This window comes from Sceloporus occidentalis, unplaced genomic scaffold (assembly GCF_023333645.1).
Source record: "Sceloporus occidentalis isolate IW3139 unplaced genomic scaffold, rSceOcc1.0.p SCAF_1, whole genome shotgun sequence".
Classification (NCBI taxonomy): domain Eukaryota; kingdom Metazoa; phylum Chordata; class Lepidosauria; order Squamata; family Phrynosomatidae; genus Sceloporus; species Sceloporus occidentalis.
The window spans coordinates 18,330,578-18,354,531 of record NW_028316981.1 but is presented as its reverse complement, the minus strand read 5'-3'; the positions used below and the strand labels follow the sequence as shown (position 1 = coordinate 18,354,531).

Here is a 23,954-nt window from a genome sequence, read left to right as displayed (position 1 = left end):
ATATTTTATCATTCTAAGAGAAACATTCCAAAAGTCAATATTTTCCCATTTTTCCAACTTCCAATTTTTCTATTTAAAAAGGGGCTTTGAGGAAAAAATGGATGGGGGAAAAACACATTTCCCTCAATTTTTTTCTGTATTTTTCTCAGACCTTCACATCTCTACAAAAGGTTGGCTATGGGAGGTAAGCCATCTAAAAGTTGTCAGGAAAAGAAAGAGTTACTTTATTATTGTTGTCTTTTGATGTCCCAAGAAGAAGGAGAAGCCCTTTTGAGATAAGTTCATCCTGTGCCAAAATAACTTGGCTGCTTTTGGATACTGTGTACCTTGACTCTGGTAGCTTTGAGGGCAGTGTCATGTGCTGTTCTGCCTCAGACAGCAAGTTTTTGGGCCAAACCTGGTTTTGTATTCCCTGGATATTTGGTTAGAGCATCTGCCAGTATTTATTCCCAAAAGAAAATATTTGTACAACTTTAGCCTGGTCCTCACTGGCTGTCTGTGGAGGCTGGGAGAACTTGATCCTTTTGTAATTTCCTTCCAAAAGCTTTTTGACTTCTCAGTATTCACCTAGGATATTGCACTTTCCTAAAAATTAATCAGGATGAATAAGATTCTTCTCCTCGGATTTTCTGCTCTGCTCTGCTGGTCTGTCGGTAAGTGTGAGTGTGTACTTATGTGGAAGTACAGAGAGAAAGGAACAAAGGGGGAAATAGATGCAAAGGTGCTTTGTTCTCTACAGTATACAGAACTGGAAAGAGTTACTTCATATTCCCTCGCTTATTAAAACCATAACCTGTACATGGAATCATGGTTTAGGAGGGAGTCTTTAAAAAAGGAAGGAAGGAAGGAAGGAAGGAAGGAAGGAAGGAAGGAAGGAAGGAAGGAAGGACCCATGAATAAAATAGTAGCATAATATACCTTCCAACATTTCATGGCTGAAAATCACAATGGCCAAGCAACTTCAGAGTGTGTTCAAGATTGGCAAGTTAATAATAAAGAAGAACAGATAAGCTAGGAGAGGCTACAGCTGTTTGATTTTGCCTCAGCCTACTGGGAAGGATAAATTCCACCTTTTCTCCTCTCCTTCAAGCTGCATTAATGTAAGCTGAAGACAAAAGGGCTTTGGGAGGAGAAGAGAGAAACAGATACATTTTTAAAGCGTCTGGAAAAGGTAGGATGACAGAGAATTAATTGGGATTGGCCCTAACAAATTGGGACAGTTAGAAGATATGCATTATCCTTCCTCTAGCAAATAAAAATATTCATATTTTGATAGATTTTTAACATGTCAACTGGTCCACTGCTCAAAGAAAGCTAAACAGCTGTGTACTGGCTACATCTTCTATTGCTGTGATTTTGCCTCTGCATTTAGTTTGTCGTTTTATCTTAAATTGTATTTTAATCTATTTATTTTTATGTTTTGTCAAGATCTTGTTTTTGAACTGTGATTTATCTTTGTTGCTCAACTTGGATACCTTTTGGGGTGGAAATCAAGAGTATAAAACAAATTGTTGATTTAAAAAATAAGTAAAATAAACACTGATGAGATCCAGACCAAGTTAGCTGCAGCAAGATTGCCTTTTTTGTGCTTCCAGACCATGAAAATGATGTCTTGTGTGTTGATTTGGTCCTTATTTACTTATTTGAAATATACAATATGTTGATTACCATATATACTTGTCTATAAGTCTAAAAATTTATGCCCAAAAATTGACCCCAAAATCCCTTATTTACAGATCACTATGGTAATGTGATAGCAGCTTTTCCCAGATTTCCCCATGCAGTTGGCAGAACAGTTTATTTCTCTTTTGTGCCAAGCAGAAAGGGTCCTGAGTGACTAACTGATATTGCTGTTTGTTTAAGAGTCCTCTCCTACCCATGTGTCTGGCTGAAATGAAAGTTGAAACGATCAAGCAAAAAGCCTCAGTGAGAGTCTCTCTTGCCATACACACACATACACACACTGACAGAGCCTCCAAGTTTTACCCTTGACTTATCCACAGGGTCATGCCAAAAGCCCTAGTACATAACAGCACTACCATCATGACGTGAGCACAGTGCAGTGTCTACACATTGCAGTGCCGCACTTGCGTCATTGATGCGTGACAGTGCACCAATGACACACTCATGGTGTCTTCTACGCACACCAAAAAGAACCTGCTTTTAGCAGATTCTTTTTGGTGCAGAGGGAGGCCGTGTGGTTTGGCTGCTGCGGCCTCCCTCAGAAGCAAAAACAGGTGCCTCCAGCCCATCCTTTCAGGACGGTCTGTTGAGCCCGTCAGTTAGACTAAACAGGTCTGGTTGGTATCCCTAGTGAAAGAGAGTGTGTAGGAGACAAATTATTTAAAAGCCTGCAGATTGTTTGTTGTTAATGTAACCACACAAAGCTTGAAGTAGCCTGCATAAGATTCTTTCTTAATGTTATTTAATAAGGTTACCATTTATTTTTACAGCCCTTATACACTTCCAAATACCATTAATACAGTAAACGTAGGTCAAGTGTCAGTGACTAGGGGCCTTCTGTGGCTGAGAGGGGAAGCTAACCTAAGGTTTGAGAGAAGGTCCCATCACAGGAGGAAAAAGGAGAAAGAGGAAGGAAAGGAAAGAGAGAAGAAGAGAGAGGGTAAAAAGGGGAGGAGTGGGGAGGAGGAATAGAGGGACAGATACGGAGGGAGACCTATTTAATAAGTGAATTTCTATTCCTAAAGGCTTCAGAGGCTGCATCTGCACTACATAAATAATCCAGTTTGACACCACTTTAATTGCCATGGCTCAGTGCTGTGGAATTTGGGGAATTGTCGTCCTTTCGTACAATTACCAGAATGTCATAGCATTGGTCATGTTTCTGCAGTGTTAATGGAGAAGCAATTTGCCTTCATTTTTTTCATCTGAATATAAAACTGCATGTTAGGGAATCTGAATATATCAAGGGCTACAAAAACTGTCTGGGTAGAGCTCACACCATTCCATGGACTGACTTTTTCCCTGTCTCCATTTGAAATATATTGGTTTAAACAGATATTATTTCCACAGTAGCCAAAATGCCCCTCCCTTCTATTTTTATATAGGTTAATTCTGTTAATAAAATCTGTAGAGTCCTCCTATGTAGAATTGGTTCAGAATTATAAATGTTTGAAAGAAATGATCTACAAAATGATAAAGTGGCTTTAGAAATGAGCTATACCCCAAAACAATATAACCACTTTGAAGGTTATGTAATAATTATATTGATTTTTTTAAAAACTAAATGGGTTCCAAGATGTACAATTCCAGCCATAGTGTTTGTATAGGATCTTCCTCCTGATTTCAGGCATTCGGTCATTGGTCCTTTTTGATCCTTTTTAACATGTTCTTATTCTCTTTCAGCTCAAGGTATCGTATGTAAATTTTGTCGATATGGAAATGGAAAGGGCTGTTTTTCTTCTGTAGATGTCTGCAAGACAGAATTTGGGATATGTAACACAGTTGCAAGCTACCTTGGTAAGATCTAGGGATATAAAATCAGCGGGGCCTGGAGGTGTGAATCAGATGAAGCTTATGAATTCATCCCAGTGCTGCTGAAAATTTTGACAATTCTTTGTGCTTTCTTTGCTTGGCTTCATAGAAGCATTGAATCATACAGTTGGAAGAGACCCCAAGAGTCATCCAGTCCAAGCCACTGCCATGCAGGAACACAGAATCTGAATATGGATGTGATGGCTTAGTAGTTAAGACACCAACTCTGACAATTGTAAGATCAGATGGTTGGCAGTTCGAGGCCTGAGGGCTGCATGATAGGGTAAATTCCTGTCACTAGTTCCAGCTTCTTGCCAACCTAACAATTTGAAAGCATGCAAATGCAAGTAGTGAGAAGGTAACAGAGATTGATGCAGTCATGCTGGCCACATGACCACTAGAGCAGTCCTCAGGCAATGCTGGTTCTTCGGCTTAGTAATGGAGATGAGCACTGCCCCCTACAGTGGGTTACAACTAGACTTTCATGTCAGGGGACTACCTTTACCTTTAGGGAGATAGAGGAGAGTCCTCAGCCATGTGGGGCAACCCAGGTATCAGGAAAGACCTCCCGACGAGATTCTATAGCTGAATATGGTATCTGTGTTTAAAACAGCACTGAAAACCAGTGTCTTCCATGAAGCTTATCCAAATTATTTTAAAATTCTGAATTTTAAATGATGAATTTTGAATGTGGATTGTTTTAAAATGTGTGTACGGATTCAGGAGGCAAGATGCTCTTCATTCCACTAATAGGTGCAAAAAGCCATGTTTTCTTAGGGAAATGTAAAGTCAACATCTTTGTTTTCTATGCCAGTACTCACTTTTTGCATTCTTTCTTTTTCCCTCACAGGTGATGAGCTCTATTACATGAGTTATGGCTGTCTTGTTCATGAATTTGCAAGCTGGTATTGCAACACAACTGACAAGGATGGAAAATATACACACATCGAAACTTGTTGTGAAACTGACAAGTGTAATGGAAAAATCCCACCCCTGCCTCGTAATAGGAATTAACGGATAAGAGAAAACTGATACAAAGCTCTAGCTGGCTCATCAAGTGAGAAATGGTACAGTCTGTCCATTTCGCTTTGTCTTACATTATTTTCCCCCCAAAACTTGTCAAGTTACTTTTTAAAAATAATTTACTCCTGTTAGTTGTTATAATGTTGGAAAGTAATCCATTACCATTACTCATTAAACAATTGATGAAGGAATTCCCTGCATCACTTATTGCATTCCTCAGTACTTTTCAATTATAGAGCTGAATCTCTTCTATCCAGAATTGTTAAACCCAAAATATTCCAAAACACAAAACTTTTTTTCATGGATGGGTAAGATAACGACATCTGAGCTTTCTGATGATCCACTATACACACACTTTGTTTCATGCACACAATTATTTAAAATATTGTATAAAATATCACAGAGGATCTTAACAAGATCAATCTAGACAATGAGGACACAGAAATAGGAAAAGAGTTCCTAGACTTTAGATCAAATATAGATCAGAATGGGGACTGCAGTCAAGAAATCAGAAGAAGACTAAGAATGGGGAGGGCAGTTATGAAAGGATTAGAGATGGTTCTAAAGAACAAAGATATACTGCTAAAGGGAGAACTGGACAAGATTCTAAAGTCTAAAGATATAACACTGACTACCAAAGTTAGGATCATCCAAGCCATTGTATTCCTCCTCACCATGTATGGGTGTGAGAGCTGGACAGTGAAGAAGGAAGACAGAAAGAGAATCAATTCATTTGAGATGTGGTGCTTGAGAAGAGTGCTGAGGATCCCATGGATGGCCAAAAAGATGAAAAATGGAAACTCCCATTAATACCAAATGATGAGTCCATAACTGTTTAAGGACAGGGGGGAAATGGGATAAGCACACAGGGGGTGATAATCTCCCCCCTCCAAAGTGAGAAATCCATAGCTGTAATACTTAATGTCAGTAGTTTTCATTTATAATTTTTTTAATAAAACATCATGTATGTATACGGAGCTTTACAATGTACAAGAGCACTGATCCTTGTCCCATGGAGCATACAATCTAAAATTTGGTAGAAGAGAAGCAACAATTTAAAAAGGAATAGAACTGGATGTGGCAACATACAGGGAGCAAGTGAATAAGGCAGGCTATGCTAGCTGGGCAAATATAAGAGTTGTAGTCCTTAAAAGTATATTTTCCTTGTTCTGGGCTTAATAAGGACACATAAAGTGGGCCCTTGGTATCTGGTGGGGTTTGGTTCTGGGAGCTCCCATGGATACCAAAATCTGTGGGTGGGGAAGTCCCATCATTTACCTTGCCATAGTATAATGGTGTCCCTTATATAAAATTTCAGAATCAATGTTTACTTTTTGGAACATTTATTTATTTATTTATCTCCGTCTTCATGCTGTGGATGGTTGAATTTGTGGATACAGAAGGACAACTGTATATGCATCTTTTTTTCCTATTGGTTTTATTTTCATCATTAATAGAAAAGAGGAGACTGCAGCAGAAGAGCTTTAGAAGTTTCTGTCTGGGTTTTCAAAACATGGTTTGTTTGTTGATGACAGCCAGCATAAATAACGACAAAACAATAAAATCACAAGCCTGTGTTATCTATAGGAGACATAAATGAGTCATAGCCGGGGCAAACACGAACTATTGAACTCTGCATAGTGGTCTGCCAAGTGCTAGCCAGATAGTCATGGAAAACTGGGAATGAATTTAATTGGATTACTTCAATTAAGGACGCCATAGTGTTCTACTGTACATAGAGCCCTGTAAGACCTGTTAAAAAGGATCTCACAGGGTTAAACTGAATTAAGGAAAAGGACAAAAGTAAGGCAAGGTAAAACCACACTTTTTAACGGTTGTGATGGCACTTTTTGTGACATGACCTGTGCCAGCAGCCAGATGAGTGGCTGAGTCAGTAAATTAAAAACGGGGGTCCACGGCCCATATACAGCCTGTAGGCCATTGGTTGTCCAACAAAAAAAGGTTTCTGGGTTCCCTTTTCTGATGGAAAGGGCATCATTGCCAGCATTAATGTGCCATCCACCAGCCCAAAGCCAAGCTAAGGCCAGCTAAGAGTGGTAGGCTGGGATTGCTGGCCATTCCCCCATTGCATAGGTCAAAGTCGCAGCAAGTGCGGTTATAGCTCATGTCAAAGACGTTGTCCCTCTGTTCGGTCTTGTTGCAAAGCTCTGAGTATTTGCTGCAGCCATGTTTTGTGAATAGCATTACATTGCCTGGAAAACAGAAAGGAGAAAACAAGAAACATGAGATGTCAACTATAATACCCATTCCATTATTCAAAATTTATGGGAAAAGTGGCCACCTTGACAACCCACAAGTTTCGGGCCTGTCTCACACATCTCTGTTGGATAAGACTGAACTTGAGCTGATGAACATGCTGTAGCACATGTATTCCTGTGGAACGTGGATTGCAGAATCCTTATTAGCATCATGGCCAAATATTAACAGCTCTGCAGTGGCATCAGAAAGGTTGCTTTGTGTCCAATATATCCTGCCAGTAGTTTAATATTTAGTCTGGATGTTCAAGGAAATAGATGTGGCTGGGAACAAACTGGGAGACTATTAACAACCTCTGAGAGGCATATATGGAATTCTCCACCAGAGAGCACTAGTGCCTCCCTAAACTGGATCCCATAGGATGCACTCATGGTAGTGAAAGTGGTATCATGCTGTTATACTTCCAGATACTGTATATACTCTTTGGAGGTCTTTAAGCAGAGGCTGGATGGCCATCTGTTGGGGATGCTTTGATTAAGATTTCCTGCATGGCAGGGAGTTGGACTGGATGACCCTTGTGGTCTCCTCCATCTCTACGATTCTACTCATGTGTAAATCTAGAAATTTAGGTTAAAAAATTGACGCAAAAAAACCAATTCAACTTATCCACAGGTCATATAAGTACTGTACTTTTAGGGTGAGCATAAATAGTTATGCAATTTTTTAAGTTCTTTGGCATCGCTTTCCTTTGCCCCTAAGTTTTACCCTCCACTTATCCACAGGTCATATCAAAATCCTTAATTTTCATCCAAAACCTGTCCTCGACTTATACATGAGGTCGACTTATAGTCAAGTATATATGGTACTTCCAGATTGTTAACTGTTGAGGAATCTGAAAAATATTAAGACTTCTTCCATCTGTGTGTGCTATAATTGGGTAGTGTGGAAAGTGCACAGTTTGCAGCACATTATTACTTCTACAGGGGTGTCACTAAGGTTGGTATCATCACAGTGTGGTAGCTCGTGCTGTCACTCCCAGACTGTCTGGCACATATTCCAGCCAACCCTTTCCACGCCAGGCCACCATTGATGAGGGTGGAGTGTTGCTGCCACCAAAGCCCTTTCTGGGTCAGGCTGGGCTTCTGGCTGGGTGGAAAGGGAGGCAATGTAATAGGGGTGGTAACAGACTCTTTTTGCAGAAGAAATGGAGTCTGTGGCTGCCACTGCCACCAGCACGTCCCTTTCCCAGCCTTCCTTTCCTGGCCTGCAGAGTCCTGCCAGATCTGGAATGGGTTGCGAAGCAGCAGCAGCACTACATCCCCACCATCAGTCACAGACAATGAATGGCAGAGACACCCTGGCTGGCAGAAGAAGGCAAACGGGGGCAGGGGGGCCTTGGGACTGATGATGACTGACTGCCCCACTGGGTGTTCACCCCCTCTAAGGTATCACTCAGTGTGATCCACACCCCTGATGAAGCCACTATACTTCAGATAAATGGTGGGAAATATGTGGCCCTCCAGATGTTGTTGGGTTGCAAGTCCCATAATCCCTGAGCCTATGTTGGCTCAGATGTCTGGGAGTTGCAATGCAACAACACATAGACACCCATATGTTCTCCCCAGCTCAATACTTTAGATTCCATGGCTAATACTATATTAAAAGGAGAATTTAGTTCTACATACAAAAACATTGTGAACATGGATGAAAATTATCTGGCTCTTCAGACATTGTTGGACTGTAACCCTCAGAATCCCTGGTCAGCGCAGGCAATGCTGAGGATGCCAAGAGTAGCACAGTTAAACAACATTCAGAGGAGCTGCACAATTTCCACGTTTGATGAGGAACACAAGGAGGGCCAGCAATGCATAATGCTGAGCTGACTTCCAGAAGGATTTGTGTGTGAGAATTCCAAAAGTTAGTGAACAATGCATCTGCATTCAAATTTAATTCTAGTTCAATATTTGTTGTTTCATTCTCTGGAGTGCTAGTAATTTGGGAATAGAAGGAAAATTTCATACCAGGGACAGAATTCTTCTTTGGGGGGCAGTGCGCCTAGAACTCATACATTCACTGTGTTCCCATTCTCTTTATTTTGACTTCTTTTGGGATTTCTAAATGTCCAGCTGAAGTTTTAAGTTACTGGAATGCTAGAAGTTTGGTGACTGAAGGAAAATATAATCTGGGGGTGGCAGAATTCTCATGGGGGAGCAATATCCTCATTTTGTCATCCCCCCATAGTAGGATGGGAACTTGGGAGAGAACTGTATATACAGAGTATTTTTTTTCTCTTCTGGGTATCTCTCACCATGGCACAACTGATACACCCCCAAATCAGAGGAATCTCATGTTACCTGTGTAAACTTTGGTTGTCTCACAGTACTGGCCTTCCTTAGCTCTGCAAGGATCATCAGAACTGAAGCAGAGTTTGCCGACTTTAAATTTGCATACTTTGCACACAAGACCTTGAGCTAGAAAAGAGAAATAGAAAAAAGAACAATAAACATTTCACTGAAGGAGAAACAACTTGTGTCTTTTTGTTGCTGTTGTTGTTGTTGTTATATTTATTTATATCCTGCTCCACCCGAAAAAATTAGGACTCAAGGCAACTTTCAGCTTAAAAGAACAATACAGTTGAAAGCATACAAAAGTGAGCATTAGAAGAGAATTAAGCTATCACGCTATTAAAACACATCACTCTAAAGAATAAAATGCAATTTTAAAAAAATGATAAAAAATGTAAAAACAGTACATATTAAAACAATTAAAAATACGAAAACATATTAAAAAATAAAAATAAAACTATAAATAAACCCTTTAAAACCAGCACTACACAGCATTAAGATCCCAATTTCAACAGTTTGTAAAGGCTTGGTGGAACAAAAATGTTTTAACATGTTGCCAGGAAGACTGCAAGGATAGGTACAGCCTGGCCTCTCAAAATCAACACTTTGAACTGTGTCCAGAAACCAACCAGCAGCCAGTAGAGCTGTTGCAACAAGGGAGTTGTGTGCTCCCTATAGTCAACTCCAGTCGACAACCTGGCTGCACTTCTTTGAGACAGCTGTAGTTTCTGAGCAGTTTTCAAAGTCAGCCCCGTGTAGAGTGCATTATAGTAATCCAAATCAGATGTAACTAAGGCATGTATCACAGTGACCAGATATGACGTCTCCAAGAACAGATGCAGTTGGCACACTAGCTTTATCTCTGCAAAGGCGCTCCTGGTCACTGCTGAAATCTGGGCCTCCAGGCTCAGAGATGAATCCAGGAGTACTCCCAAAACTGCATTATCGGGGGAGTGTAACCCCATCTAACATAGGGTGAATCCCTATTCCCGATTGTATCTTTTAAGTAACCAGGAGTACCTCTACCTTGTTTGGATTAAGCTTCAGTATGTTTCATTTCAGCTGCCAGGCACCAATTTAGCACAGGAATAGTTTCCTTGGAATTAAATGGAAAGGAGTGATAGACCTTTGCCAGGATGGCATTCTGGTTTGAAAGATTACTTTGCAGTGCACTGCCACCCAGTGGCCAAACCAAACCTCATTTTAGTGTCACATAGCTGGAATATATTGGAATTGTTCCTTAGTGCTCCTTCTTTTTGGATAGCAAACGTAGGGCTGGATGAAGACCCTTGGAAGCAATAAGCACTTAAAAGATTTTGGTGCACCCATATATATCTAATAGGTCTAATTCAAAATATTTTACTTTTTTTCAAAGTGAATCAAAGCCTACTTTAAGATGGCAAATATTGTTTATTCCCAAGCCTTTAGGGCTTAAGAGCAGGGTATAAATACTGTAAATAACAACAACAACAATAATAATATAAATGGTGTATTCTCAGTATATCATTAACATTTATTATTACTATTTTATTATTGTATCTATATGTGTACATAATTTATTTATTTATTTATCATGGGAACCTTTTATTTCCTGGAACCTGATTCAGCTGCACCATTTGCAGTTTTGCACCATATGTTTCATGATAAATCTGGCAATGGGAAAATTCTGTGATGCCCCCTTCCCTTGATGCCCCAAGATTGTGCTTATATTTGCTTAATGGTTAATCCAGCCTTGAGCAGAAGAGCAACCAGAGTTTTGTTTTGTTTCATGCCTGATGATGTCGAAGACATGAGTGAAAATATCTGGCTCATTAATACACCTCAAAGCCCTGATTCTCAGATTTTTATTTTTATTTTTTACTTCTGGAAAGTCTACCTTTCCCATTCAACTCCTGAGCCTTTGAGTGTATCCACGCTGCAGAAATAAAGCAGTTTGACATCACTTTTACTATAATGGAGCCATCAAGTAGAATCCTGGGATGTGTGGTTTGGCGAGACACCAGTGCTCTCCGATAGACTAGGCTGAATACCTCCGCAAACTACAAAGCCCAGAATTCCACAGGATGGAGCCATCACAGTAAAAGTGGTGTCAAACTTCTTTATTTCTGCAGTGTGGTAATAGCCTTTGTGAGGGAGAGGTATTAGATATACACTAGACTATAAATGAATACGATCAAGGTAAGAATTAAGATTGTTTCAATTTGTTATTGGGAGAATGAAGAAGCAGAGATATTAATTAAGGAGGATGTCAACTGTCAATTGTTGAGGGGAATCCATTGAAGAAATGTGTACTTGATATGATTGATCTGATAAATTAATTGGTAAGATTAAATCTATGCAGAAAAATCTATAGGTAAATTAACAGGGGTAAGGTAAATCAATCAACCGAGGGAATGTAGTTGGACCAGGGGTATTTGCAGGATATTATTGGGTTTCTTTTTAACACCTCAATACTGAAAAATAGAAATCAGTGGTTTAACATGCTATCATATTTTACATGCAGAGCTGACTGTAATTAAAAATCAACTAACAGCTGTAACTTTTCAAATGATTATCAGAATTTAATGAACTTTTCAGAAACAGCAGCATCCCTCACTTCATGCCAGGCAACTTTCTAGACAATGGGCTGTTCTTGTCTTGTTCAAATGCACGGGATCATGAACAATCTTAGCACTAAATGCATCTAGGCTAGTGTGTAGGTGTCTTTTGGGACTCTGCCTAGCACAAGGGTGGAGAACATAATACAACATTCATGGCCTTCAGAGCTTTGCTCTGATCTCCAAACCCCTTCCCCATTTTTTTAAAATCAGACTCATTTTACAGCAATTTTTGACACAAAAAACAGCCAAAGGCTCCCCTAAACTACCTGCAAAAATCATCATCACTGTCATCACCGCCGCAACCATCATCTTTTATTATGTGCCTCCAAGTCATTTTTGACTCATGGTGACCCTGAGGCAAATTTATCATAGTGTTTTCTTGGCAAATTCTTTCGGGGGGGGGGGGGGATGTTATTGCCATCCTCTGAGGCTGAGAAAGTGTGACTTATCCAAGTTCACCCAGTGGATTTTTTATGCTCAAGGGGGGAATTGAGTTCACTGAATTTCTCTGAATCTTTTCTGCATTCTTTCCCCCTTTATTCATATTTGACTGCTAAATCCTTGTGTTTCCTTCCCACGTGAAAATCTTTGTGAATGTTTGGTATGTGTCTTCACCCTAGCATACACAGCTTGAAAGCATTTTCCTAACTGATACATGTGACTTGCACATTTTTAAATTTTACACTCACATTTAAAATATGTTTATGGTTTGCTATGCATTTGATTTCTTTGATATACAGAACAAGGCTCAGAAATGTTGAAACATCTAAGGTAAGGTACACTTTGCATTCTTAGGAAGTGAAAAATTTGTATTTATTGAGCAGGGCTGTGAGTGACAGAGTGACTTTGGACTTTACCACACAAAGTAAAGCTAAAAAGCAGAAATTTAACAAGATAAAAGTGTATTTGGCCAGTACTTATTACACAATGTTGTGTCCTTCCCACTGTTGCTTTGTATTCCATTTATAATTATAGTGAACCTTTTCATTGATGGGCAAAACCTGTCAATAGGCTCTCAATCTTGCTGCTATTCTATTACTGCCTTTGTGCAATAGATCCCTTCTGCTGCAGTATGACTGCAACCACAATGTTGTAAATTCGATCCTGGAGAGCTCCAAGGTCAACTCAGCCTTCCCTCCTTTCATAGGATAAATTGGATAAATTCGGTAAATTGAGCACCCACCTTATTGGGGGCAATTGGCTTACACATTTTAAACCACTCAGGGTAGCGCTGGTAAACAGTATAGAAATCTACTTGCTATTAGTATTGCTATCCTTCCTCATTCATAATCTTTGTCATTTTGACCACATTTCCTGTTCACCCATATCCCAGCTTTCATCTGTAAAATCAACTACAGGAAAATAGATTCCACCTCAATGTTAGGAAGAATGTCCTGACAGTAAGAGCTGTTTGACAGTGGAATATACTCTCTCGAAGAGTGATGGATTCTCCTTCTTTGGAGGTCTTTAAACAGAGGCTAGATGGCTATCTGTCAGGGGTGCTTTGGCAGAACGGACTGGGTGGCCCTTGGGGTCCCTTTCAACTATTATTCTATGATTCTATGAAATATTGGATGGTATAAAGATTTTTCACCATCTATTAATTATTTTTCAAAGTAAAATTGAGTGTTCCATATTATTTTGATGTGTTGCTTGGGAGCTTGCCATTTTTGAAAAGTGGCTGGATGAGTGTGGCTGTGAGTCGGGCTGCATGTGGGTTGCAATCACCCGGCGGCAGCAGCAGCAATTTGAATGTGATAATACCTGCTATTAATCTGAAACGCGATGGTATCCTGTCAGGTTTAAGTTGCGTTATTTGTAATCAATAATCTCCTTAGAGATCACTGCTTGTCTAGACCAGGAATGGACAACTGTGGTGGTTCCAGGGGCCAATATTCTGCCCACGGTATTCTCAGTGGGGCTTCATAGTCTGTGGAACCCCCTTTCTCAAGAAAGAGGAAGAAAGTGGTTAGACATCCACAGCTAATTTTGGAAAACTCTCAACCTACTTAAAAGATGAAATGCTGCTCCTGGTGAATTGTTTTCTGTAGTTCCCACAACATTGTATAGCACTTCAGGCTTTTGTATTATATCACACTACCATAATGTGAAGGAGTTGGGAGGACCTCCAGAGATCATTCAGTCATGTAAGAAGTCTGCCATGGTTTCAATATGGATGGTTTCAACAGCAACAGTAGCAGCAGCAAAATACTTTCCCTCCTTATTTATGTTATTAGCATGTCTGAAATGTGCTTACCTCAAGGGTATGCAGCATAGGCAAAACACCTAAAACATTAAATTGCATCTGGCTTTACTCAATGAACAGATATTTTGCATCAGATTATAAAGTTGGTGGACCTCAGAGTTCTGATAAAAACTGTAGTAGATACAACAAACCTGGGTCTCTTGAACAGTTGTAACACTTTGATACCACTTTAACTGCCATGGTTCCATCCTATAGAAACCTAGGATTCAGACTCTGGGGAGAGGTACTTAGAATTCTCAGATGGAGAGCTTGAAAATAATTTGCTCCTTAACTAATTTAGGAGTTCACCAAAATCAAATGCAGCATTTCTGTATTCCAGGTTGGAATCCTCTTGGTAATGTAGGGGCTGTACAGATTGGCAGGAAGGGGCAGGGAGACACTTTCCAGGCCATTCCCTGCCAAGGAGGAGAAAGAGAGGAGTTTCCTTTTCGCTGGTCTGAACAGGCCTTAGACTAGTATAACTTATACTAGTATGGCCACTTTTTCAGATGTTGGGCAAGGAAGTAGTACCTCTTTGTGCAATGGACTGTATAAATACTGCTCGATAGTGCTGGGACAGAGCTCCAAGACTTCCCAATCCAAATGACCACAGTTTGGCCAGAAGATCTCCCGCACACTCTTTTCCATTTGGCAACCACTGCCCTTCCAGACCTTTACTATAACTAGACTGTTCAAACCTCATGCTCCACCAGTGTCAACTATGATTTTAGCCCCAGGTTTTTGAGGAATGATAGTGAAAAGATACTACTCCCTCTCCAAACATCCTGCTTCGAGGCTTCCCATAACATCTAGTTGGCCACTGTAGGAAACAAGATTCTAACCTAGATAGACTTTTGTATGGTTGAACAGGATTCTTCTTATATTCTTCTACTTATAAGGATTCTATGAACGACTTCAGTTCAAACTCACAGAAAACTAGAAAAGGACCACCAATTTCAATACTGGCTGTTTTGGTGCTTAAATTACCACCAACAGCTTTTGAAATCTTAGGGAAGAGCATACACAAATTTTTAGGTGACTGTTTCATGAATAATTGATCTGCCAGTTAGGAACTTCTCCCAGGTGTACTTTCTAAATGTCCAGTCTTGTTGTTTCACTGAAATAGAATCAAGCTAAATCAACCACTCTTGTTTCAAAGTGTTTATTCTAGTGTTCTGATCTTTTCTCACAGCTCATTCTCTCTTCTCTTGTAGGTGGCCAAGAAACTTTCTCTATTGCACCAAACAGTCGTGAGAAAACATTTAATGAGGTTAGAATTAATTAAGACTTTAAGTTAATGCATTTGCCCCTCCCATCCATACATACAGCTGTTCACTTCCCTGAACAGTTATAATATCTCTTTTGAAAGGGATTCATTTTGAGTTCTTCAAACCAAATCTGAAGCCATATTTAGGTCTTCTAAATATGGCTTCTACCAAAACCTGGGCATTTTAGAACCTACACCCAAATAGATTTTCTCCATCAAAAAAGACTTCTTCCTTCCTTTATGGAATTAGGGAAACAGCTGAGTGAAGAAGGGCAGAGAACAATAACTCTTTCACATCTGGAGCAAAAGCACTACATAAGCAAAAGTCCAACTCCTACATTCAGATCTGGGTGTGGTGTGCCAAGATACAGAGATGAAATGTTAGTTGGAAAATAGGTGAATCACCATCTCCAAAGTTTCCCAGAGTGCTTGAATATGTAAAGATGTGGGCAGCCTGGATTCATGTGAGTAATAGCTCCTTTTTAGAGATTTCCAAGATTGCAGTGATGATATTTGTTCTTCTCTGCCTTCAAGTTAATTGTGACTTATTGTGATCCTATCTTGGAGTTTCTTGGCAAGATCGTATATTCAAATGAGATTTGCCATTGCCTTCCTTTTAGGCTGAGAGAGTGTGCCTCAGCCAAGGTCATCTAGCACTTCCATGGCTGAGAGGGGATTTGAAAGTCCAGCACCCCAAGGTCCAGCACTCAAACCACTACACCACATTGGATCTTTTGGTAGTGTATGCCTACCATGAAAATGGGGGGAGACCTTCTCTTGAATAGAAACCCCAGCACATGCTTCATTCCTCTCCCAAGGAACTTAGATGTCCTTTAAAATCAAAATGGAAAATAATATTTCCTGTAATTGCCAAAAGCCACCTGAACAGTGAATAAAGACCAGAAGAAGAGAAAGCAGGACTCCTGCACCTCTCAAAGTCAGGTTGCAAAGTCAACTTCAGGAGGTGTTACCAGCATGACAAAGCTGCACTTATAGAAATGCCTTCTACAAAACATTACAAAACTCGATGGTTCCCTCTATGATTTGATCTACAACTTCCATCATCATTAACCATTTGCTGTCATGGCTGGGAATGTTGTGAGGCAATATTATGGGAGGACATCACATTGGAGGAGGCTATTTCAGATTGATTATGTGTGGAATCTCTGGAACCAGGGGTCACAGAATAATAGAATTATAGAATTGAGAGACCCTTAGGGCCATCCAATCCAACCCTCTACCATGCAGGAACACACAATGACAGCACCATCAACAGATGGCCGTCCAGCCTCTGCTTTAAAAACCTCCAAACAAAGGGAAACTTCGCTGCAGTTTGAGGCAGCCTATTCCACTGTTGAATAGCTCTCACTGTCAGGAAGTTCTTCCTAAAGTTTAGATGGAATCTCTTTTCCTGTAGGTTGAAGTTCCTTTCAGATTATACAGTTATAGCACGTTTACTTCCTTTGCTGGCTTTTATGGAATTCTGGGCTTTGTAATTCTGTGACGCACTCAAGTTCTCTGGTTGAGATTTCTAAGTACCACACCCAAAACTGCAGATCCCAAGATTCCATAAGAGGTTGCCACGGCAGTTCAAAATAGAAATCATGTTGCTACAATTGTGTGGTGTGAAAAGGAGTCTGAACAGCTTCCCATAAATCTCCCTTCATTTTAGAAACTATAGACATTCTTAAAGTCCTTAATGACCAAACAGTTGTTTTAGATGATTTCAGCAATTTTCATGAAGCCAAGTGTTCCCTTCAAAGGGAATGAAAGTAAAAGGAAATTAGTCACCTGGTACCCACTGATCAGGGGTGCATCTACATTGTAGAAATCATGGAGTTTGATACTTTAAGTGCTCTATGGAATCCTGGGATTTGTAATTTTTGAAGCCCTTTAGCCTTCTCTGCCAAAGAGTGCTAGTGCTTCATAAAATTACAAATCCTATGATTCTATCGGATAGAGCCATGGCAGTTAAAGTGGTGTCAAACCACATTATTTCAACTGTGTAGATACACCTCGGGGAACAAGTTCATGCAAAAAATTCACAAAATTTCCTGATCTCTCAACACATCAAAGCAGCACAACAATACCATATATCAATAATTCTTTCAGTGCCCTAGAGCAATAACTGCTTAACAAAATTTCATACATACAATGTGCCCTTGGTATCTGCTAGGGTTTGGTTCCAGAACTATAGTTTTTTGTGCTATGTGGCAATGTTCTAGCAGAGTTTCTTCCTGACTTTTTGCCAGCATCGGTGCCTTCGATTTCACATTGGAAATCTCTACGGGTTCCAGAACTGCCCCACAGGTACCAAAATCCATAGATGCTCAAGTCAAATTAAATACAAAGGCATGAAACAAGTTTTGGGTTTTGAAATATTTGGAATTTTGGCATCCTGAATAAAGGGAGATTCTACCTGTATCTATTTATGGTGCAGTCTAGTGCCACACCCTACTTCTAGGTAGTGTAGTGGGGCTGCTGCGGGGAAGAGATTGTTTTGATATAATTAAATCTGTAGTTCTTTAAATAATTTGTTGTTATAATTTTACTGCTACAGACTGGGAAGAGAGACTGCTTGAGGATCTTCACCTTCCTTTCCCAAAATAACTTGACCAGTTTGAGGCAGTTGATGGGTGGGGGTACCATTTGCTCTCTTCCACAGGCAGAAAAAGTCTGGGATCTCAGCAGAAAGTGAGCTTTTTCATAAAGCAAAATTCAAGTGTCATCTGTCACCAGATAAATTCATAAGAAAAACAAGTCTCATTTTAATTCAGAAACATGAACTTAAATCTGGGTTAATGCCTACCCTTTACTTCTCATCACAGTCTTTTGGATCTGTACTATCAAATAATGTGCACACACACAGAGAAACAATACTCAAGACAATGTTTTTGGGACTGTGTTATTGAAGAACCACAACATGGGTGTGAATTATTGCCACGTAGTTTTCTCCAAAATAGGTCTAGAGTGTTAGTGAATTGGGGATAATCAAAGCATCAAAATCTACCCTTCTCATAACATTGAAAAGTTAGCCCTGATTTGATAACATGTTTTTAAAAACCTCCCCACCCCTTCTAGAGCCCTTTCATGAATATTCATCTTATCTCCCAGAAAATCCCCTGTGTCCACCTTACTTTTAGAGCATGACACTTACCAGCTGTGAAGAAGAGTAGAACAGAAAAGCCCAGAAGAAGACATTTGTTCATCTTGAAAAACTTCACAAGAAAGTGAGAGCAAGAGGGAACACCAGAGGCAGCTAGGAATGTCCCTGTGAAAATGGCAAGGAGACTACAAAGGCAAAAATGCTCAGCTCAGCAGCTCTTGAACAAGTACTCCTTCTAAGCAACTGTGGGGATGGGAGGTGTTAGGATGAAGTACTTTTACTCATGGTAGCAATTGGGAAAGAGCCAATGGAAGACAGGTGAGGACATAGACACACCTAAAATCAGAAAGATGGTGAGGAAGGAACATTTATAGGACTGCATGCAAAATAAGGTGCAGAAAAATTCCAAGACTGGAAAACAAGAATCCACACCCACCCACCATCCCAGTTTGAAGTCCCTGCCATCCAAGCCCTGGCTTGTTATTGAGTGAAATGTAGGAATGGTTTTATAGACATTAATCCAGATTGCCCTCTCTCTGCTTGTAAACTCTGGAAAGCAAGGGACTATAAAGCATGTGTGTGGTCATCACACACGACAAACTATAGATGGGCTGCATGCTGTAATAATAATAATAATAATAATAATAATAATAATAATAATAATAAATGTTTATTTATATCCTATTACAATGAAAATTAAATACATAATACATTCTTAACACAGAGGTGTATTTTATGTAGGGATTTTGTAAGTGTATACACTAGGATTTTCAGAAGTCAAGGTCTGGCCCCTCTTTTTTGGTCCTCAGGAGGAGGGGGAGAAATTGCAGGGTGAAAGTATTCTTCAAATACGTCCCCCAACATACAGGATCCTTTCATGCCAATAGCTCCAGCTGGTCACTCTCTTTCCCATCTCTTCTCCATGATACTTCATTTAAATTGTGAAGACCTTCCACATTGATCCTCCTATTTTCCTGCTCTTTCTGCTCCCCGTATCTCCCACCTTCTCCTCTCCTTCCCACCATGTCAGCCCTTCACCACAAAGCAACGATTAATCTCTTCCAAAGGTTCATCCAAAGGCTCAAGATTAACCCTGATCAAAATAAAGATATACAGTTAGGGATTTGTTCTCGACAAACCTATGCTTGTTCGTACTGATTGCTACATTGTCAAGAAGATGCTTCCCAATGGTCTCCTGTATAATCCATTCTAAAGAAATTCCAGATATTAAGGCCAGCTAAATTTGCCTTTTTTAAAATAGAGGGACAATATTTGCTCTTCTCCAGTCCTCTAGCATCACACTCATTCTCCAAGATTTCTCAAGTGGTTCGGCAAATACGTCAGTAAATTCCTTCAGCACCCTGGAATGCAGTTCATTTGGCCTTGCAGACTTGAACTCATTTAGATTAACTAGGTGATTTCTGACTAACTCCTTATCAATCATGATATACAATATGGGTGTATGCTGGTGCATGGAAGCCCACAGTTCTCTTTTGGTATGCTTTTTTGGCGGGGGTGGGTGGGGGCTGAAGCAAAAGAGCTATTGCATTGTTCTGCTTTTTGTGAAGTCAAAGGCTTTCACCATTCCGCTTTTTCATTGAGACCACTAGACCTCAGTCTAAGAAGATCGTGGCCCCAGAACCCAAACCTCTCCCATCTATACCCTCTACAGTGCCATTTGTTCATTTCTAGTATCTTAATTTCTCTGTGTAGCCCGCTATCTTTCACTAGTAGAAGTAATGGAAATACCATCTGTGCCTCTAACTCATTCAGCTTCCTGCCCAAAGTTTCATAGTCAGAGGTGATCTGCTCAAAGGTGTTCTTGGCAGTGTCACTGGTGCCCACATGAATAAGAAGAAAGGGGCACTAATCCATGTTCTTTATGAGTTTTTGCCAGTTGTCAGTGACATCCTGAATATGTGTGCCAGGAAGATGACACATTTCCCAATTCAAGATGTCAGGCTGGCACACTGGTGCTTCTGTACCCCTGAGCTATAAATCCTGAACCACTAGGATCTTTCTCTTATTATTATTGCTGTTGGCTGTTACTTTGACTCCTTCCTTGGCATGCAGTATCTCTTGTTGCTGGTTTCCTGGTTGGCATCTTCACTGCTGCTATCTGCATAAAAACATAGAAAGTTAATGCTTAGTTGGAGAGTTTCTGAATAACTTCAGTATTCACTGTTCCTGGCAGTGACTGCCCTCCAGGGTGTTTTCTCACTGTTATGAGCCTCTTCATTTTCCTTGGCAGTTTCTTCCTGTAGGTGCTGTAGGATCACTTTTCCCTGTGTTCTGTCTAAGAAGACCTCACGTTCTCAACATATACCTGTAGTGCACCGACCTTCTCTTCCAAAAGAGCTATCAATTAGTACTTGCTGCAGGTGTGGTTAGTAATGTCTTCTGGCAAGAAGAGAAACGTGCATGCCTTACAGCCAACAGGTAAGGATCCTTCTGCCTCCATCACTGCAATTATTTATCTCCTGCCTTGCTGTAATATCTATATGGGATACAAATATGCATGCCACAAGGCATGGTTGCTGGCTCTAAAGCTTGCTGCTCCCCCCCCCCCCCCTTCATAGTGACCTCAGCAAAGGCTGATGAAGAAAAGTATGGAGATGAGCAGCTACTTTCCCAGAGCTTTGCGCCTTTCAATTATATTTCAGTCATTTCTAGAAAATTGTCCAGTCTGGGAGTTTGGCAGATGTATTGCTCCCATTACACAGTGGCATCACTAGGGTGTGTATCATCAGGGGTGGCATCAGTGGACTGCCCCACCCCCTTTCCTCCTGCTGGTCCACCCAGACCTGGCAAGACCCAGGTGGCTGGATGGGGAGATGGCCATGCAAGGCAGCAGACTGCCCACTCTCTCTTCCCTCCTGGTGGCTGCCTTCCAAGACTTCAATAGACCTGGGCATTGGGCAGGTAGGTGGGCAAGGCAGTGCACTCCCATCCCTCCTACTGCCCTGTTGAGATGGAAAGGAAGACAGGACAATACTCTACAATAGAGCATCCTCCCCTCTTTTGCAGAGGCACGTGGGCTGGTGACAGTGAGGGAATAAGACAAACAATGAGTGACCACCCACTGGATGTTTACCTCCCTCTGAGTCCACATACACTGCATCACTACCTCCACCCCATGATGCCCTTGCCACTATGTCTTGTATATTATACAAGTATCTTACAATTTGAGCTAATTCTCCCACCTGACTGGCATCACTGCTGCACAAGAGGCCATCTCAAAATTTCATGCAGAAAGTGACCTGAAAAGGCTTTGTTCTATGCATGGCAAAAAGAAGAATTGAAAGCTTAACTGGAGAATGTGGGCATTGATCCCACTACCTCTCGCATGCTAAGCGAGCGCTCTACCACTTGAGCTAATTCCCCACTGACCAGACATTTATGGGCTGTGCTGATGAAAACCAAACACTACAGTATCAACCAAAATATCTCTGCATCAGTACTGCATCACAGAACCCTGAATGTGGAACAATCCAAGATGCTACACAGAAAGTGGTCTGAAAAGGCTTTGTTTTATGCATGGCAAAAAGAATTGAAAAGTTTAACTGGAGAATGTGGGCATTGATCCCACTACCTCTCGCATGCTAAGCGAGCGCTCTACCACTTGAGCTAATTCCCCACTGACCAGACATTTATGGGCTATGCTGATGATAACCAAACACTGCGGTATCAAACAAACTATCTCTGCATCAGTATTGCGTCACAGAACCCTGAATATGGAACAATCCAAGATGCTATGCAGAAAGTGGTCTGAAAAGGCTTTGTTTTATGCATGGCAAAAAGAATTGAAAAGTTTAACTGGAGAATGTGGGCATCGATCCCACTACCTCTCGCATGCTAAGCGAGCGCTCTACCACTTGAGCTAATTCCCCACTGGTTAGATACTTGTGAGCTACACTGATGATAGCCATACAGTGCAGTCTCCATCAAAATATCTCTGTGCCAGTAGTGCTTCACAGTACCCTGAAAATGGGACAATCCAATATGCCATGGAGAAAGTGACCTGAAAAGGCTTTGTTCAATGCATGGCAAAAGGAAGAGTACTATTTGTCTTGAAAGTGCTAAACTCCACCACTTGAACTAATTTCCCACTAGTCAGATCCACATAAGTGGGGCCTTTGAGTGAAATCCAACAGTCTGCCATCAGACTCATAGACCATCTTCAGGAGATTACATTATCTGAAAGATAATGATGGATGCAGCCTGGTGCAGGATCACTGGGATGGGCTTTGCTACTTCTACCCACATGACTTAGACATTGAGTGAAATCCTGTTGATGCCACTGCAACTAACTGTGTGGGCACAAGTGGTACTGACGGGGGGGGGGGTCTCTCAAAGAGTATTTTGTGACATGGTCCTTCCATTTCCCAGTTTTGGTTTCTTGTTCAGGTGATAAAAATATACTATGGGCCTTAGCTTTAAAGCCAATAGGATTGGATACTGAATTCAGCATGTTAGGTGGATCCTAAAAAGATTGTGCCCTCTGCTGCCACATAATCCTTGGTGCCTGGTTGCCCCAAATCAGTGGTGGTGAATCCACTCCAAGTTTTAATTTGAAATTTGTAATCACTTTGCAGACTGCTAAATTCTATCCTCAACTATTTCTCCTTCATTTCTCAGATGAAAATCTAGAGCAGTTCAACAATCCAGTTGTCACAAAAGCCATCAGCTGCTATTTCACCGAATACCAGTTAGTGGTGTTTGCCTTCCCTTAACTCAGCAGTCACAAAGTAGTCTTGTGCAGGATCATGAGGATGACAACAAGGATAACCTTTCCTAACCAGTGTGCCTGCGTGTTCACGGATAGATATGTATGGCCCCAGGATCCCCACTAACACCCATGTTGTTACCTTGGAGGCTAAAAGGATTGAGAACCCCTGTCTTTGGCAAGCAGACCTTGCCTAAAGAAAAGACTATCACTTCGTGGAGCTTTTCTACCCAGAGACCTCAGCACTGAATCTAAAAGTCTGAGCAATCTGGAATTAGTTCAAGTGATAAAGCACTTGCTTGGTATTCTCAGCTGGCAAGCTAAAATCTTTTTATACAGATAAGCTTTTAAAACAGAAGGTTTTAAAAAAACAAGTAAGGGGTGCTGTATTGTTTTAACTGAACTGTTTAAAGAAGCCATCTTGACTCCCAAATATTTCAAGTTTCTTTTTATTTTACAGCCAGATTTGCTTTCTATCTTTCCTTCTTCCAATTTTGTCAGATTTTTCGTTATGATCCAGGTTCTGTCTTTATTTATTTTAAATCCCGCATATGTACCGAAAAAATGTTATTTCAGCCATAACATGTTCTATGGTTTCTACAGGATCATCGAAGATGACAAATATGTCATCTGCGAAAATTTTCAGTTTATATTCATGCCCTTTATATTTAGTACCTTTTATCTTTGCATTTGCTCTTATTTTGTTAGCTAAAATTTCTGTTACAAGAATTAAGAGAATATTGAATCCCACTTTGGGAGCAAGACAAGATATAAATCCAATAAATAAATAAATAAATAAATATTTAAATCTCTTAAATTGTATTTTATTCCTTTTACTGAATGTGAGTTGTTTGAATACTATATATAGATTAATTCAGTTTTATTACTTTTTATAACTTTTTATTGTATTGTTATTTTAAATTGTGAGCC

At 40.4% G+C, this 23,954-nt stretch overlaps 3 protein-coding genes and 3 non-coding genes across 6 annotated transcripts in view; 2 read left to right on the top strand and 4 right to left on the bottom strand.

The window, feature by feature from the left end:
- Positions 1 to 595: 595 nt before the first annotated feature.
- LOC149321030 (lymphocyte antigen 6 complex locus protein G6c-like) lies at positions 596 to 4,705 on the top strand (the record flags this gene model as incomplete). Its single annotated transcript, XM_089489314.1, has 3 exons — positions 596 to 653; positions 3,367 to 3,480; positions 4,346 to 4,705. Coding segments are annotated over 3 exons (336 nt in total), but the record flags the coding sequence as incomplete, so codon positions are not given.
- Positions 4,706 to 4,937: 232 nt separating this feature from the next.
- On the bottom strand, positions 4,938 to 18,479 carry LOC149321029 (lymphocyte antigen 6 complex locus protein G6c-like). The gene is made up of 3 exons (XM_089489218.1): positions 18,350 to 18,479; positions 9,090 to 9,206; positions 4,938 to 6,731 (listed from the first exon to the last, which is right to left on the bottom strand). Exons 1-3 carry the CDS (start codon positions 18,399 to 18,401, stop codon positions 6,526 to 6,528), a joined length of 375 nt encoding a protein of 124 aa, XP_089345344.1. The 5' UTR covers positions 18,402 to 18,479; the 3' UTR covers positions 4,938 to 6,525.
- A 2,226-nt stretch (positions 18,480 to 20,705) lies between these two features.
- Positions 20,706 to 23,954, top strand: part of LOC149321024 (lymphocyte antigen 6 complex locus protein G6c-like) — a 34,798-nt gene continuing 31,549 nt past the window's right edge. Inside the window, exon 1 of the transcript XR_016277212.1 lies at positions 20,706 to 20,737. The gene's annotated coding sequence lies outside the window, so the exon portion shown is untranslated. The remainder of the gene's footprint in view (positions 20,738 to 23,954) is intronic.
- Positions 21,610 to 21,682, bottom strand: TRNAA-AGC (transfer RNA alanine (anticodon AGC)). Its single transcript has one exon. It is a non-coding gene; the product is annotated as a tRNA-Ala (tRNA).
- Positions 21,863 to 21,935, bottom strand: TRNAA-AGC (transfer RNA alanine (anticodon AGC)). The gene has a single exon. It is a non-coding gene; the product is annotated as a tRNA-Ala (tRNA).
- On the bottom strand, positions 22,116 to 22,188 carry TRNAA-AGC (transfer RNA alanine (anticodon AGC)). Its single transcript has one exon. It is a non-coding gene; the product is annotated as a tRNA-Ala (tRNA).

Coding starts and splice junctions, on each gene's coding strand:
- LOC149321029 (XM_089489218.1), bottom strand. CDS start 18,401: ATGAACAAATGTCTTCTTCTGGGCTTTTCTGTTCTACTCTTCTTCACA. Junction 9,207..18,349: donor TCTACTCTTCTTCACAGCTG/GTAAGTGTCATG, acceptor TCTCTTTTCTAG/CTCAAGGTCTTGTGTGCAAA. Junction 6,732..9,089: donor GACAACCAAAGTTTACACAG/GTAACATGAGAT, acceptor TCTGTTTTCCAG/GCAATGTAATGCTATTCACA.